The sequence below is a fragment of the Prionailurus bengalensis genome, chromosome B2 (assembly GCF_016509475.1).
Source record: "Prionailurus bengalensis isolate Pbe53 chromosome B2, Fcat_Pben_1.1_paternal_pri, whole genome shotgun sequence".
Taxonomy (NCBI): Eukaryota; Metazoa; Chordata; class Mammalia; order Carnivora; family Felidae; genus Prionailurus; species Prionailurus bengalensis.
Genome location: NC_057349.1, coordinates 39,352,871 through 39,367,226, shown reverse-complemented (window position 1 = coordinate 39,367,226; position 14,356 = coordinate 39,352,871). Strand labels below are relative to the sequence as shown.

Sequence of the window (14,356 nt, the reverse complement as noted above, 5' to 3'; positions counted from 1 at the left end):
AGCAAGGATCGTCTCCATCCCCGGAAGAAATCTCCCTGCTGAACCTACCCTTGAAGGAAGGGGTGGGGGTGGGCAGGAAGGAACAGTGACTTTGGGAGAAAAAATGGAGAGACCTGGTTTGAAAGAAAATACCAGAGAACAAACACCACCAGGGTGACAGTGGAAGAGGCAGGTGGGAGCTGCTGACAGGTTCCCCGCCCCCCCCCCACCGCATCCCCCCCCCCCCATGTCCTGGTCTGCTCATGCACTTCCAGAAAGCACCCCTAAGGAGCCCCCGCTGTCCACAGGGCCTCCTTCCCCTGGAGCAATCTTTCCACTTCAGTGCCTTTCCCCCCTCACCCTGGTGACACACACAGGGCCCGGTGAATAGAGGACGTTTAATATTTCTGTGCTGGTCAAACAGAACACAGGTGGGGAGTACATAGGGGAGGGGGCGGAGGGCCCCCTGCCTCTCAGGAGGGGTGGCTTGTGAAGGGGTGTATGTGGGGGGTTCTTGGGAAATAGTCCAAGGAGGTCTTCTCAGCAAAGGGGCCTGGCCTGGGGTATCACGAGCATCCAACACACCCAGTCCATGGCCTAAGTCGGGGTCCCCCATAGGGGGTCTGTGGAGTCTCACTTCTTTTCCAGCTCCTTTGCTGGAATCCACACTCCCAGTGTGATGGGGGACTTGGTCCTAGCGAGGGGTCTGTAGAGCCCCCAGGAAGCAGCCCAGGGTTGGGACTGGGGCTCAAGGCCCACTGCCCGAGGAGAGGAGAGCCCCTCGGGATGCTGAGGGCAGCACACCTCCTTCCCTCTGCCCTCGGACCTTCCTCCTGGCTGGCCAAGAGCAGAAGTGGGGGTGAGCAGGGCCCCCAGCCTCTACTGAGTCCCAGGGTCCTCAGGGTGGGGTGGAGGAAGGGTGGAGAGAGGGTCTGGGCCACCAACAGACACTGTAAACTTTGGTTTAAAACAATAACTTAAGTGGAGGGAGGGCTTCCAGCCTGGGGCTAGGGGCGGGGAGCAAAGAGGGTGGGGGTGGGGGTGGGAGGCCACAAAGGAAAAAGCCAACAAAAAGTTTTGGTTTTTGCTTCCGGCATAAGAAAGGTCTTTGGTCATCGGTTTAACTGGGGGTGGGGAGGGGGGCTGAGGAGGGGTGAGGGAGGACTACCATGAGGGGACCTGTAGGCTGGGGGTGACCTGTTGGGTCACGGCAGTCACCTGCCCCTCAAGCCTGGTCTCGGCCTGGCCTCTCCCGTGACAGAGGCAGGATGCTTCCTGGGTGGCACTGGCAGCTTCAGCCTCGAGGGCCTCGCGGCTCCCCCTCCATCGGCCCACCCTGCACAGACCTCTGCGAGGAAGCCAGCACTGGGCCTCTTCCTCTGCTCCCTGGTGTGTGGGGGGCAGCCGAGGGGCACCCAGTGAATGGGGTGGAGGCCCAGTTCGGCCTGGGTTCCTGTCCGGGAGCGAGGCAGCCTTGCTCTCACAGACCCCGCAGGGCAGCAACACCCCAGCTGTGGCTCTTGAGTGGGCACAGCTCAGGGGGCCCGTTTCTTCTGGGGATGGTCTGGAACGTCAGCTCCCCCCTGGGCCCAGGCCGGGGCAGGGGGAGGAGGTGGGGGCTGGGGAGATTTCTTCACAGTACGGAAAAGAAGGTGAAAGGGGGCACAAATTAGGAAAAGGGGGGGGGGGGCTCTGGCCAGAAAACACTGCCAGAGCCAGGTGCGAGGGGCCCTGGGTTTGAGAGGGGTGGCTTAGCCCCGCCTGCGGGTCTCCATGGCGCTGAGGGGCCCTGTAGGGGAGAGCTGGTGGGGGAGGAGGGCCCTGCTGCTGGTGGTTGGGGGGAGGCTGTATTCAGATGTAGGGGAGGGTCTGAGGAAGGGTCTGGGCCCTCCGATTCCTCTGCCGGTCCCAGACCAGGGGTTCGGTGTCCCCTCGGGGGCAGGACTGTCGCTGCCCCCCGAGCGTCTGTCAGTCAGGTCACGTTGGGAGTTGCTGGCCCAGCCTCCCCCACCCCCCCATCTGAGTCCTGGAAGTGCCTTGAGGTTTGGGCGGGGCTGAGGAGTGGGGGTAGGTGGGGCCTGGGTTCCGGAGGGAGGGGTCTCACCCCTGCCCTGCCTGCCCCTAGAGGCCCTTAGGACAGTTCCTCTCCTGGCAGCTCCTCCTCCAGGTCCCTGTCTTCTGGAGGCCCCGCGGTGCTGGGGTTGGGGGGGCCCAGGGCGGGGCCTGGCCGCCGGTCTTCCTCTGCCTCGGCCGGCTCCTCTTTCACCTGCACCTGGTGGCTGTGACAGAAGGCATCGTGTGGGCACCCGGGGGGGGGGAGGGGCTGTTCCCCGGCCTCCACAAACACCCAGAATTTGGGGGTGCAGTGGGGTGCCCGCAGCTCACTCCCCTAGGACTGCATCATCCCTGAGCCACTGGCGCCTGACGTCTTAGGTCTGATCTCCCCCAGAGCTCTCCTCCCAGGAAGGGGGATGTTGGGCTGGGCAGCGGTTGCCTCTGATTGGGGAGAAGACAGAGAACAGGGGGAGAGGAGGAAGAAAGCAGGAAGGAGGGAAGTAAAAAGGAAGCGGAGAGAGGAGAATGAGAAGGGAGAGGGGAGGAGAGGCACCATGGGAAGGGAGAAAGAGAAGTCACTCATCTGGGAAGACAGGTGTGTGGGGGGGGGGTGTAAGAAGATAGACCCCACCTGCAGTGGTGTCTGAGGGGCCCCGGGGGTGGGGGATCTGTGCTGTGTGCTCACCTGTACTGGGGTGGGGAGAGGCGAGGGGGGCTGCTGCTACCATTGCTGGGCAGCGGCTCCACGGAGGTGCCCACGTCGTCGTGGCTGAGTGGAAGGAGGCTGCTGGCGGAGCCCGGGTTCAGCATGCCAGGGCTGTTGAGGAGGGGGAAGCTGCTCTCGGCCAGGGCGGCCTGGAGGGCACAGGGTTGACCCCATCAGCCAGCCCTATCCAGGCAGGTGCTGTCCCTTCCGTGTCCCTAGAAAGCCTCCAGGGCGTCCGTCCTGTGCTGGCAGATCTATCTTGGCAAGTCCCCAGTCCAGGCTCGGCCTTTCCCACACATCACCCCTCCCCTCCCAAGGCCAGACTGTGACCCTGACCCACTGCCTCACAACATTCCTGGGAACCTGGGAACGTGAGCCTGACCTATCCCTTCCCAGGAGGCAGAGAGCCCCGAGCCTGACTAGCCAGAGAAGGGGACACGGCTGATTATGCCAACCTCCCTCCCTGCTTTGGTGCCCCGAGTTGGGGTGGGGCAGAGGGCTGGGGTTTGGGCCCCTCGGAGTGGTCTTCCCCCTCCCAAGCCAGATCGGAGCTCTGCAGGGGAGAGTGGACGAAGGGCAGTGTGTGTGGGCAGGACAGCAAGGGGGCAAGAGGGAAAAGGGCTCCCGTCAGGGCGCACTCACCTGGTAGCTGGCGTTAAGTGCTCCGTAACTGAGGCCCGAGATCATGTTCTTCACCAGGGTGGGGCTCCTGGAAGACAGAGAAGGCAGTGCTCCGTTCGTTCCTTCAGGCCTTGACCCTGACTAGGTCCTGCCTTGTGCTCGGCGATATTCCATTCCTGATGCTAGGAGGCTACGGCACGGTCAGCAGCGTCTGCCGAGCCCTGGGTGGGCTCCATCGCCCTCAACCCTCAAGCTGACCCGGCATGGCGCGTCACACGCTGACAGCCCCCTTCCCGGGCCCGGGGCTCTGGAACCTGGGCAGTGTCTCAGAGCTGGCAAGTGGGAACGGGGGTCCCTCCCGATGCCTGTCTTCACATCATGCCACCCCAGCAGTTCTTCTCTGCTGTCTCCATTTCCCAGTGCTTGGCGGACCCAAGCTAGAGCCCTGACCTCCCCAGTCTGTAATATCCACGCTATCTTGCCATACGGAATCGTGGGACATCTAATAACCCAGGGGCTTGGCTTGGCCTGTCCCCAGGTGCTCCACGCCAAAGGCTTGTCTGCCCAGGAAGGGGTTCAGGAGTTGGGTCAGGAAAAACCATGGCTCAAGGCTGTCCCTCTTCCATAGCAATTAATCCCCTACCCCCCATTTACAGAGCATCTAAGGGAGGTTAAGGAACTGACCCAAGCTCACCCAGCCAGTGAGACGCAGAGGTGCATCTGAATCCAGGTCTTCTGACCAAGTGGGTAAAGAGACGTAAAAATAATCCCCCCAAGTTTGGAGGGGGGCACTCAGAAGGGGATGGCTCTCCTTCCCTTTTCCAGGCCCCAACCCTGCCCAGCCCCCACAGCTGAGTGGGGTGGAGAGGCTCTTTTCCCAGGAGAAAGATCTTCGAGGGCAAAAGGCATTCACACAAATAGATATCCACCTACTTGCCTCACTTCTCTCCCCCTCCCAACAGGCCTCTGGCCCAAGAAGCACGGGCAAAGGGTGGCCCGCGTGAGGGACATCTGGGGTGGAAAGGCCACTGGGTGTTGGAACGGAAGCCAAGGGGAGGTTTCGACGCGCCCCCAGGTTCCTCAGTTTCCAATGAAAATGCTGCATGCTAGAGCGAACGCAAAGGTGGGAGTTCGGAGACCCAGCTCTGCTGTGAATCTGCAGTACGGTGTGACCTTCCCCCAGCCCCTTGCCCTCTCTCGGTCTCCTCTCCCTATAAAACACGGAGGTGGGGCCTGGGGTCCTCAGAGGTCAGCTGATCCTGTGATGAGATAGGGGAGTACGACTCTGAGGCTGGCAGCCCCCTCACCAATGGCCACCTAGCTGGCATCTCCCCATGTCCCAGCTCCAGACATGGCTACTTTGGGTCTCTGTCTCTGGTTCCAGGTCCCCCTAGGCTCCTTCCCCTCAGCCAGAAATAGGGACAGAATAAGACATACATGTCCTCTTTCTGATCACCTGTCACTTCCAGATTCTAGGCTCCCCACCCCCAAAGTGGGAAGGACCGGGTTCACATGGGTGTCCTGGAGAAAAATGGGGGGTGACCCGGTCCACGCCCCAGGCAGATGCCTCTGCTTGGGGCTGGGCCAACATACCCCGTCATCTTTGGCGGCCTCCGTTTCTGATACTCGCGCTCATCCACGGTCCACACGGCGCCCTTGACGTTCTCCACGCGCACGAAGCACTTGTGCAGGCTGAGGTTGTGCCGCACAGCATTCTGGGGGTGCGGAGACAGGGCGGGTGCTCAGAGGCCCCTTCCCCACTCAGGCAAGCACACACAGCAAAGTCCCTGTCCCACCTTGTCCCACCTCCCCTGGCCCAAGGACAAGCAGGCTGCCCCAGGGAGGAGTCCCAGCCAGGGGCGAAGGCAGGCCTCTCTCCCGCCCTTGACCCAGGGACTGCCAGGGTCCTCAGAGCCCACAATCCATTTTACGATCTGCTCCCTTCTCCCTGCCATCTTTTGGAAAACCCTGTCTACCAACTAAATGCTATCTAGGTAGTAATAATTTGTTTTCCCGGCAGCATTGATCAGACACACGTAGCTGTTACTTGGGGCTCCTGATCACCAGGAGATCACACTCGGGCCCTGGCACATCAGTGACCTGTTATCTCAGGTGCATGCAGAATTTCCACTAGGCTTTAGAAGTTCTGGACATAAATCAGGAACCCTCGCTGCAACCTTCCTCAATCTCTAGGAGTGTGGGAACCATGACTTTGAGAACAGACAGCTTATTAAGAGCATGAGGTAAACAGCAGGCCTAATGCATACTTGTTGAAATACACGGGGAGAAAGGAGAGCACGGGTTTAGTAGCTGGGAGGCAGGAAGAGGAGAGAGAAAAGAGGAAAAGTCACCTTGTCGCTCCCACCTCCTCCTGGCAGGGTAACTTCAGGAATTGAGGCCATCTGAATTGTAGGACACTTGGGTGAGGGCGGGGGTGCTTGGCCCAATTTCCCCCGGGGTGGGGGGGGGGGGGCTAGACATGGGCCCTAGCCCACCCACTCCCCGCATGGCCCTCAGTCCCGTCTCTGTGCTCTCCTCTCTCGGCTTCGCCCCCCCACCCCCAGCCATCCCTGTCCCTGTTACCTGTCCTCCCTCTGCTTCCCCCGCCTTGTCCCCATCCTTGTCTCCTCTTTACATTTCTAAACGGGGAAGAAAGCCGGCAGGGCGGGCAGCCCATGCCCCTGGAGATCCCCTCTCCCTCTCTCCCTTCCAACTCTTGCCACTTGCAACTGGCCCGATTTCATTACCAATTTTAATTTGCCTCTAATTAAATCCTGTGTATTTTTCCGACTCGCTTGCTAATCCACGAGGGAGGCGGGCGGCTGGAGTGGAATCTCTTGGAGCGATAATTACAAAGGGCCTAATCACGCCGGGGCTCCTGCCTCGGAATAAATTTGCCCGCATTACGGGGCTCCGATCCTCCGCTTTGCAAATGAGAATGACCCCAATTTCCGAGGATGGCCTCACCGGGGCTTTTTTCCCTCATTTCGAAGCCTGATTCGTGATGAGAGACTAATTCGTTACGCTGAAACATTAACGGCAATTTAAGGGGTCTGGCGGGGGGCTGCGTAAACAAAAGGACGGGCCCACAACACGGGCCCTGAGAGGGAATGGACACAGGGGGCGGGCTGGTGAGGACCACTGGCTTGGCAGATGGCAGCTCTGTCCCCGGATGAACGGCAGCTGGCCTGGCCCACGCTGGTGCCCGACCCTTCTGCCCTGGTCTGAAGTGGACAGCAACTCAGGGTGTGGGCCAGAAAGGGTGAAGAGGGAGGAGGGGACGAGATACAGTTGGGAAGAGGCGGGGCCTCAAGGGGCAGACGAATGGGTGGAAAGTGGAAGGGGAACAGTTGGGTGTAGACAGGGTATGTTTCCTGAGGAACAGGGATGAAGCCTGGCTGCAAAAATCCTGAGGGTGAAAGTGGACCTCGAGCAGGGACAGATTCTACTGTGCCACAGGTAGGGAGGGCACAGGTAGTGCCCTAAGTGGCAGAAACAGCAGCAGGGCACTAACTAGGAAGGTCAACTGCTCCCCCAGCTCCTGGTGTCGCACTGGGACCTACACTAGGTGAGGGGGGTGGAGGTGAAGACCTGGGAGTGAGAGACACGCGACTGGGATGACCCTGGCTGGGTGACGACTGAAGGTGGCATGGGAGGCCAAAGGCACTGGGCTAAAGGGGAGGGGCTTCAAGACGGTCATTGAGGGGTTTCAGGAAGTCCCCCAAACCAGCTCCTTCTGATCTCAAGAAAGGACAATGGGGTGATACAGTTAAGAGAACAGGAAAGGAGGGTAGGTGGCTGAGTGACACTCTGCCCCCAGAAGGAGGTTGTCTTATGAAGTGAGGCTCTATAGTCTCACCCCCAAAGACAGAAGATTAATCTGCATCATTAACATAAACGTTAGATAAAAACTGTAGTGATCCTTTATGTTTGCATAGAACTCTTATCATTTATAAGACCAGGCATCCAAACTGGCCTAGAGGTTGGAGACCGGGCTAGGTGGTCCCCACAAGGCCCTGCTGGCTCAGGGAGAGGGCAGGACTGTGGTTGGCAGGAAATGACATCATTCACAGCCAATCAGAGCAGCTGTCCCAGCCCAACAGCCTCTTTCCCAAGCTTTGGGAACTGGGCACAGGGATACGGAAGGTCATAGAGCAGTGTCTCCTGCTGCAGTTAGCACATTTCGGGGCAGAGGAGACCGGGCCTTGTGCAGACCCCACCCAATCCGGCACTGGTGGGGAGGGGGCCTCAATGACACTTGTTGAAACCTAGAGGGGTGGTGGGGAGATAGCCTGTTTTGCTGCACTTTCCAAGCTGGCCAGCAGGGGGACTCAAGAGCCAGGGATCCAATTAAGGTTCTGAGACCCAGGGACTCTTTCCCGGGTGTCTAACTTTCCCTGCAGGGTGCCAACAATCCCTTCTCCTCTCCCCTCCCCCTTCCCAGTTTAGATATCACCTCCCCACTCTGCTGCACAGACCCTCATACTCTCACCCATCTCTCTCTCTCTCTCTCTCTCTCTCTCTCTCACACACACACACACACACACACACACACACACACACACACATCCCCTCCTGGCTATGGAAAAACAAATAGCTGAGTGCCCCAGTCCACATCTCAGTGTCCCATTTTTCTAGGGTCCCTCCCTTCCCTGCCTCTGGTCCCCTGAGAACACTCTATGGCTGAAGGTGTTGAAATGACTAATTGGATCGAGACAATTATCTTCCTGCCGCCATGGCAGAGCTGGGGAGAGGGTGTGAGAGCCTGTGTTTGTGCCCCAGCACAGTCTACGGGTCTTGCTTGGTCTATCCACGTGTCCGGGTCTGCACACTGCCCACCCCACCCTACGCTTCAGAACATGTACCTTTAGCCAAGGTACCCAGACCCTTAGGGTCTCTTGAGGGTGTAACCTGGCTCTTCCTAACAGGCTTGGGCATTACGGACTCCTGGAGGCCCTATTTCATGGGGCTGGAGTCTCTGGGGCCTGTCTGGGAGCACTCCAGAGAAAGGAAACTTTCTTCCCAGAAGGAAGGCAGCACAAGGCTGGAAAGGAGGGAGTATTAAGAAGCAGTTTGAGAACATACTATATAGCCCATGCTGAAGTGGGGGTGGAGGGGCCCATGGTGCAGCCTGGGCCCTGCTGGGGCCATTTCTGTAGAATGCCCCTCCGAGGGGACTAAATGTTATGTACCCTTGGTCTCAAAGGGAGGTGGACATGTCCAAGGGTGACTGGGGCCCTTGGGAAGGAGGAAGGAGCATGCCTCACCTTCCAGGTGGCAGTGTTTCTCCGGAAATAGGCGAACATCCTGGTGAACCAGTTATAGATCTCATTCAGGGTCAGCTGCCTGTCGGGGGTTTCCAGAATGGCCTATGGGCAAGAGAGAAGCAAAGAGACTTAGTCTGGGCCTCGAGGGGTCACAGGCCTGTGTTCTCTCCCTTTTGCCTGGCCCAACTCTCACCCCGAGGAGAGAGGACACCCACTACAGAAGCCCGTGGGACAAGAGAACTGGTGGGTGCCTGTCGGTCCCTTGATGGGAGCAGGCTGGTTACGGCCCAGCCAGGGGCCAAAGAAAACACGAGCCTCAGGGCTACGCACTTGTGCAAGCAGCACATGACTTCCTTCTGGAGGGAAACTGGTTTCAAGCACCCCTGCCCTGGAGTGGGAATGAAGCAGCGTTCTCAGGAAAGAGATGTCCTCGGGGTGGGGGCCGTTTGGAATTTATCCTAATTTTGGCAGAGGGCACCCAAAGCATGAGATGGGGTATGTATGCAGCACATATGAGAATAAGTGTGAGGATGTGTGTGCCTGCGTGTGGAGATCAGAGCAAGCGGACGTACGTGTAAACGTCCGTTAAGCATTAAGGACATGAGGGAGGGAACACAGGGGTGTGTGTGTGTAAGAGGGCTGGGGGGGAGGGGGAGAGGGGGCAGGCAGACAAAGGGCAAGCCTATGAGAAAATAATCTCCTAGAAGTGTACGTACATGGGAGTGACAGAACGACTGACAGTGGGTATGAGCAACAAAAAATGCGTGTGCCCCCAGAGACATGTCTGCACCAGCAGGTGCTGAGGCAAAGCCTGTGCCAGAGGCCGTACGGCTGAGAAGGAAAACCCACGTGCCAGGACAGGACAGGTGTGGGAGGGGAAGTCTCTCCTCTGGCCCTAGGACCCTCCTGGAGGCTGGGGCACTGAGGGTGTGTGTGTGTGTGTGTGTGTGTGTGTGTGTGTGTGTGCAGCCTGTGTGACGGTGTGTGTGTGTGTGTGTGTGTGTGTGTGTGTGCAGCCTGTGTGCCCTTCCCACCCCCTGTACCATCCATACTCACCTGGCGGATGAGGGAGGCGTAGGTGAAGGGGGGCCTGACGTCGGCGTTCTTGTAGAACTCGTGATTCTGGGCCAGCTCTGGGGGAGACAGGCAGAGGGTGAGGTAGCCAGCTGGGGAGTCCGGCTTGCGGGGGAAAATGACCCTCCCGGCAGTCCTTACCTGAGGAGATGGGGGAGCAGAACTTGTCGCTGCTCCTCCGCCGGGCGGGGCCCCCGCTGTGCAGGGAGGCAGAGCTGAGGCCGGGGGGCCGTAGGGGGGTGACAGGGGCAGCGGCCGAGGTGGGGGGGTGCACGAGACCATCTGGGAAGGAGTCTGCTGCAGACACGGTCACCTTGGAGAATGAGGAGGAGCCAGGGACCGGGTTCAGCTGTGAGCAATGGGGCGGGTGCTGAGACCAGCGCCAAGGGTGGGGGTCCCGGGAGGGCCGCAGGGAGGGGTGAGTCACTCACCGGCTGGCTGAAGGGCTTGGGCTCGGAGGGCCGCATGTGCAGGTGCGCCATCATGGCCTGCAGCCTCTCACTCTCCTTGGCGAGCTGTTTAGAGGCGGGAGGTGGGCAGGGGCTGAGCCCCAGGGGCCTCCAGTCCTCTTCCCCCTCCACCAGACACCCCTGAAAACCCCTATTCCCACCACCCCTCTCCTCCACACCTCAGGGGTCCCCTACTGCTGGAAAGCCTCAGCTCCGCCCTGCCCCTTCACACCCTCAAGGCCAGGGCCTGGGGCCGCCACCCACTGCATAAAGCCCCCCCTCCTTCTCCCCCACACTGTGTGTCCCAGGCTAAAGCTCAGCAAGCTGCTACAAGTCAGGGGCCTCCTTCCTCATGGCACAGGCCTTTCTCCCCATCGAAGGCAGAGGCTGTGGTTGAACAACACCCAAGTTCAGTGGCACTTGTGTGTGAGAGGGTCCTCGCGCAATGAATGGAGACGTGGGAATGGATGAATGATTCATTCACCCCCATTCATAAATTCAATAGATCTTTCACAACTGCCCTCTCATGGCAGGGCGCTCTGCTAGGTGCCGGAGGGAAATGGGTTTATGCTGACTGGCTGCCTGACGGACTGCCCTGACCGGGCTTCAGAGTGCACGCTCGGGAGACAGACTGCCTAGGTTCTAATCCCACTTGGCCACCCACTGGGTGAGTGACCAGAGGCAAGTTTCTTCACCTCTCTGGGCCTTAATTTTCCGTATCCGTAGAGTGGGGATGGTAATAGTACCTGCCACATGAGGTTGTTTAGAAGATTCCTCGAGTTATACAGGTAAAGTATTTAAACCAGCCCAAAGGGCGTGCTCAACGTGTTAGCTGTTAATGTTTTTATTGTTTTTATAAGGATGGCACTCTTCTGGCCACCCCCCCCCCGCCCCCCACCCTGGATTTGCTCAGAATCAGACTGCGATCACCTCATGATCTTGGCTATCAGGAACTAGAAAGCAGAAGATGACCCTTTCACGAGACCCTCTAAGCCCCTCCTGGAATGTCAGTGCTGTAGGTGGGGCAGAGCCTGGAGGTCCCCAGGTCCCTGCAGCACACACCTGGATCTCCAGCTGTTGTACCACCTGCATCTGCACCCGGCACTGGGCTGTGCTCCGGTCATCCAGGGCGTGCTCTGTGTTGAGGTGTCTTGGGGGAGGGGGAGGGGGAAGAGAAGGGAAAGTTGGGCCTGGCTTTCCAGCTGCTACTACCCCCGCCTGCCACCCCCCCCCACCCCGCCCCACCATCCCATGCTCTAATCCCACCCACGGCCTGGAAAGTAGACAGACCGAGGGATACAACGGGAAAGAGGTGGGAAAGAAAAAAACACCAAACAAAACAAAACAAAACAAAAAACGGGGCAACGGGGCAACGAAGGAAGCCGCCTTCTCGTCAGCCTCCTTTGATGTCTTTGCTAAAATCGCAGCTACAGAGAGATCTAATTGCAAATGAACTAATTAAGTAAACCTCTGACGAAGCGTGAAAACAATTTGTTTGACCCTGATGCTGCAAGGGTCTGGGAGACAGCGGAGTTAATCAGTCAGTGACAGAGCCTGGCACGGCTGTGGCAGCTGGCCGCCTGCTGCCAGCCGCCTGTCCGCCTCCCTCCCTGCCTGTCCACCAGCCTTCCGGCCTGTCACCAGGCCATCAGTCTCTGGGGCTGAGTCTGTGGGGAAGCTGGGGAGGGTGGCGGGGGGCGTCCTCTCCTGCTCCTCACACCCCCACCCTGCTGAGCTCTTGACAGCCTGAGGATGGGGTACACAGAGGCTGCAGGCCCTGCGACATATTGGAGGGGGGAGTGATCAGGGAGCTGTTGGGGGCAGGGAAGGAGCTAGGTACCCCAGGCGTGAGGACAGCAGGACAGCTGGCAGCTGGAGGCCCAAAAAGGGGCAAACTAGGTGGCCGGCTGGGGAGTCAGGGGCCCCACGGAAAGGCTGCTGGGGGTGACACCTACTTGATAAACTGGCCGAGGTCTTCACACAGGGTCTCGCAGCCTGGCCACTTACACTCTCCGTGTCCGTAGAGGGGGTGGGAGCCTGGTGTCTCCTCATGGGAGGAGCTAGGAGAGCAGGACAGAGGCAGTGGTCAGGGACCCTAAAGACTCCAACAGCCCTGGCTCCCCCCCTACCCCCGGCCGTTGATGTTTCTGTCCCTACTATGGGTTTCCCAGAAGCCGGGGAATAATTTCGTGTGCCCTGGGAGAGGGGTGAACATCCAGAACCCAGCTCCACCTCCCCCCCAATCCCTGGGGCTCCAGGGGCACCCCGGGGGCAGGGGCAGGTGTGCAGCACCCTCTCCCAACCTGGGCCCCGCACCTGTCTCTCCGAGGTGTGAGCACAGTGGGCTGTCCGTTGGGCAGGGTGTGGTGGGAGAGGGGGGGTGAAACTTTGGGGGGGGCGGCAAACGAGGTAGCGGTGGTGGCTGAGCCAGTGAGGTCCAGCCCCTCCTGCTTGACGCTGTCCTCGGCGGGCTGCCCGGGGGCACCCTCGCCCTTCCACAGCTGGGGCAAGTCCGTCGGGCACACGGCTGCTGCGGGAGAGAGGAAGGCGGGAGGCTGGCAGGGCCCCCGAGAATCCACGGGGCTTCCCACCTCACCCCAGGGGAGCGGGGGTGGGCCAGGTCAGGCGGGGGGGGGGGGCGCACTCACCTTGCGGGAGGGTCTGGAGGGGCCCTGAGGCTTGGCTGGGCTGCAGGCTGACCAGCCCCTGTCTCTGCAGGTTGAGCAAGTGCTGCTGCTGCAACTGTTGCATTTGCAGGAGCTGCTGCTGGAAGGCCAGCTGCTTGTTCCCCAGTGCCTGATGGGGGGCCCGAGGGGGCGTGCAGAGAGGGGTGCCATCGGCCGAGGGCGAGCCGTCTGGCCCCCACCCTGCGGCCACCCCCTCCCAGGGCCTGTCAGCCCCCGGAGCTGTGGGAGCGGCGTCCGCGGCTGCCGCCTCTCTGCTCCCGGCCCAGCTTCCATAGGGCTGCATGCCTCCTCGCAGTAAACACACGCACGCACGCACGCACGCACGCGCGCAAACACACACAGCGGACCCAGACACGCAGCACGACGCCCTCCCTGCTCCCGCCCCCCTCCTTCCGCTGCCTCAGCTCCCCGCACCGCAGCTGTGCTCGCCTGGAAAGGGGGGGGGGGCTCTCATCACAATGATCGATGAGCCTGTCAGACTCCGGGGGCCACTCCCGCCTGGCGGGCACCCTTCCCACATGCCCGGGTGCCCCCCTTCTGCGCTGAGGAGGGGGCCTACCCCCTCCAGCTCCTCTCCTCTCCTGCTTCTTAGATACAAGGAATCAAAGAGTCTGACGAGACTTTCAAAGATCGGCATCAGCTGGTCATTGGGACCCAGGCCCAGGGAAGAGCCACATCGCTACTGCTCAGTGGCACGCTTGCTCGCTGTACGGGAGCTCGGCTCTCTCCCTCTCTCTCTGCCCGCCTCCCCCCCCCCCCCCCCCCTTAGTTCTTCACACAGGCACTGACAAGTCGGGCCGTCAGCAAGTCTTTTCTGAGTCCCAGGAGCCAAGCAAGTCCTGGGTGCTTGGGAGGCAGGGACGGCTCTGCCTGCCTGCCTGCCCTGGGGGTGGGGTGGGGGGCTGGCTATTCAATAAACCCAGCCTAGAGATAATGCAGAGAATGCAACAATTACAAAACTGTTGAGGGGGAGGCTGCTGGGCTTTGGGAAATGACTAGGCATCACCAGGGCAGCCTTCTGGGAAGAGGCAGCTCAGGACTTGGCTGTGGTTTGGCCAGCTGAAGGGGAGGCTCATGTCTTGGGCATGGAGGGAGAGCCAAGGGGCCTGGTATATGGAAGCTCAGGAGATGCGGTGGCCCAGATGAGGCGAGGGGATGCAGGCTAGGGAGTTCTCTGGAGGGGAAGGGCAGGATATGACAAGTGGTTGAGGCTGGGGCAGGGCTGGGGGGGGGGGTGCAAGTGGGTAGGAAAGGGGCTGACAACAAAGCAACCGGTCATGAGCAAGGACCGTCGGACGCTCATACACACATCTACACGCCTGTGTGCGAGGAACACAGCAGGGCTTAGCCTTCTGCTCTCATTAATCCAACAACACAAGGGCACAGCCAGCCCTGCCCAAGCCCCTTACCTCTTTGGGTTGCTGCTTCCCAGCCTGCTGTTGGGTGAGGAGCTGTAAGTGGAGCTGCTCTTGCTGCTTCTTGTAATATTCCTGCAGCTGGGTGGAGGGTTGGGGTGGG

At 60.0% G+C, this 14,356-nt stretch overlaps 1 protein-coding gene across 11 annotated transcripts in view; it reads right to left on the bottom strand.

The window, feature by feature from the left end:
- Positions 1–358: 358 nt before the first annotated feature.
- Positions 359–14,356, bottom strand: part of FOXP4 (forkhead box P4) — a 51,366-nt gene continuing 37,368 nt past the window's right edge. Inside the window, exons 5-19 of one of the 11 annotated variants that reach the window (XM_043591356.1) lie at positions 14,248–14,334; positions 12,800–12,947; positions 12,468–12,681; positions 12,107–12,211; positions 11,214–11,301; positions 10,134–10,217; positions 9,844–10,051; positions 9,685–9,761; positions 8,629–8,730; positions 5,713–5,763; positions 4,955–5,076; positions 4,046–4,096; positions 3,383–3,449; positions 2,720–2,889; positions 359–2,258 (exon numbers count right to left, since the gene is read on the bottom strand). In XM_043591356.1, coding sequence (XP_043447291.1) covers positions 2,111–2,258; positions 2,720–2,889; positions 3,383–3,449; positions 4,046–4,096; positions 4,955–5,076; positions 5,713–5,763; positions 8,629–8,730; positions 9,685–9,761; positions 9,844–10,051; positions 10,134–10,217; positions 11,214–11,301; positions 12,107–12,211; positions 12,468–12,681; positions 12,800–12,947; positions 14,248–14,334 — 1,722 coding nt within the window. In that variant the 3' untranslated portion in view covers positions 359–2,110. The remainder of the gene's footprint in view (positions 2,259–2,719; positions 2,890–3,382; positions 3,450–4,045; positions 4,097–4,954; positions 5,077–5,712; positions 5,764–8,628; positions 8,731–9,684; positions 9,762–9,843; positions 10,052–10,133; positions 10,218–11,213; positions 11,302–12,106; positions 12,212–12,467; positions 12,682–12,799; positions 12,948–14,247; positions 14,335–14,356) is intronic. The other 10 variants (XM_043591357.1, XM_043591360.1, XM_043591358.1 and 7 more) reach the window with 10 other exon arrangements.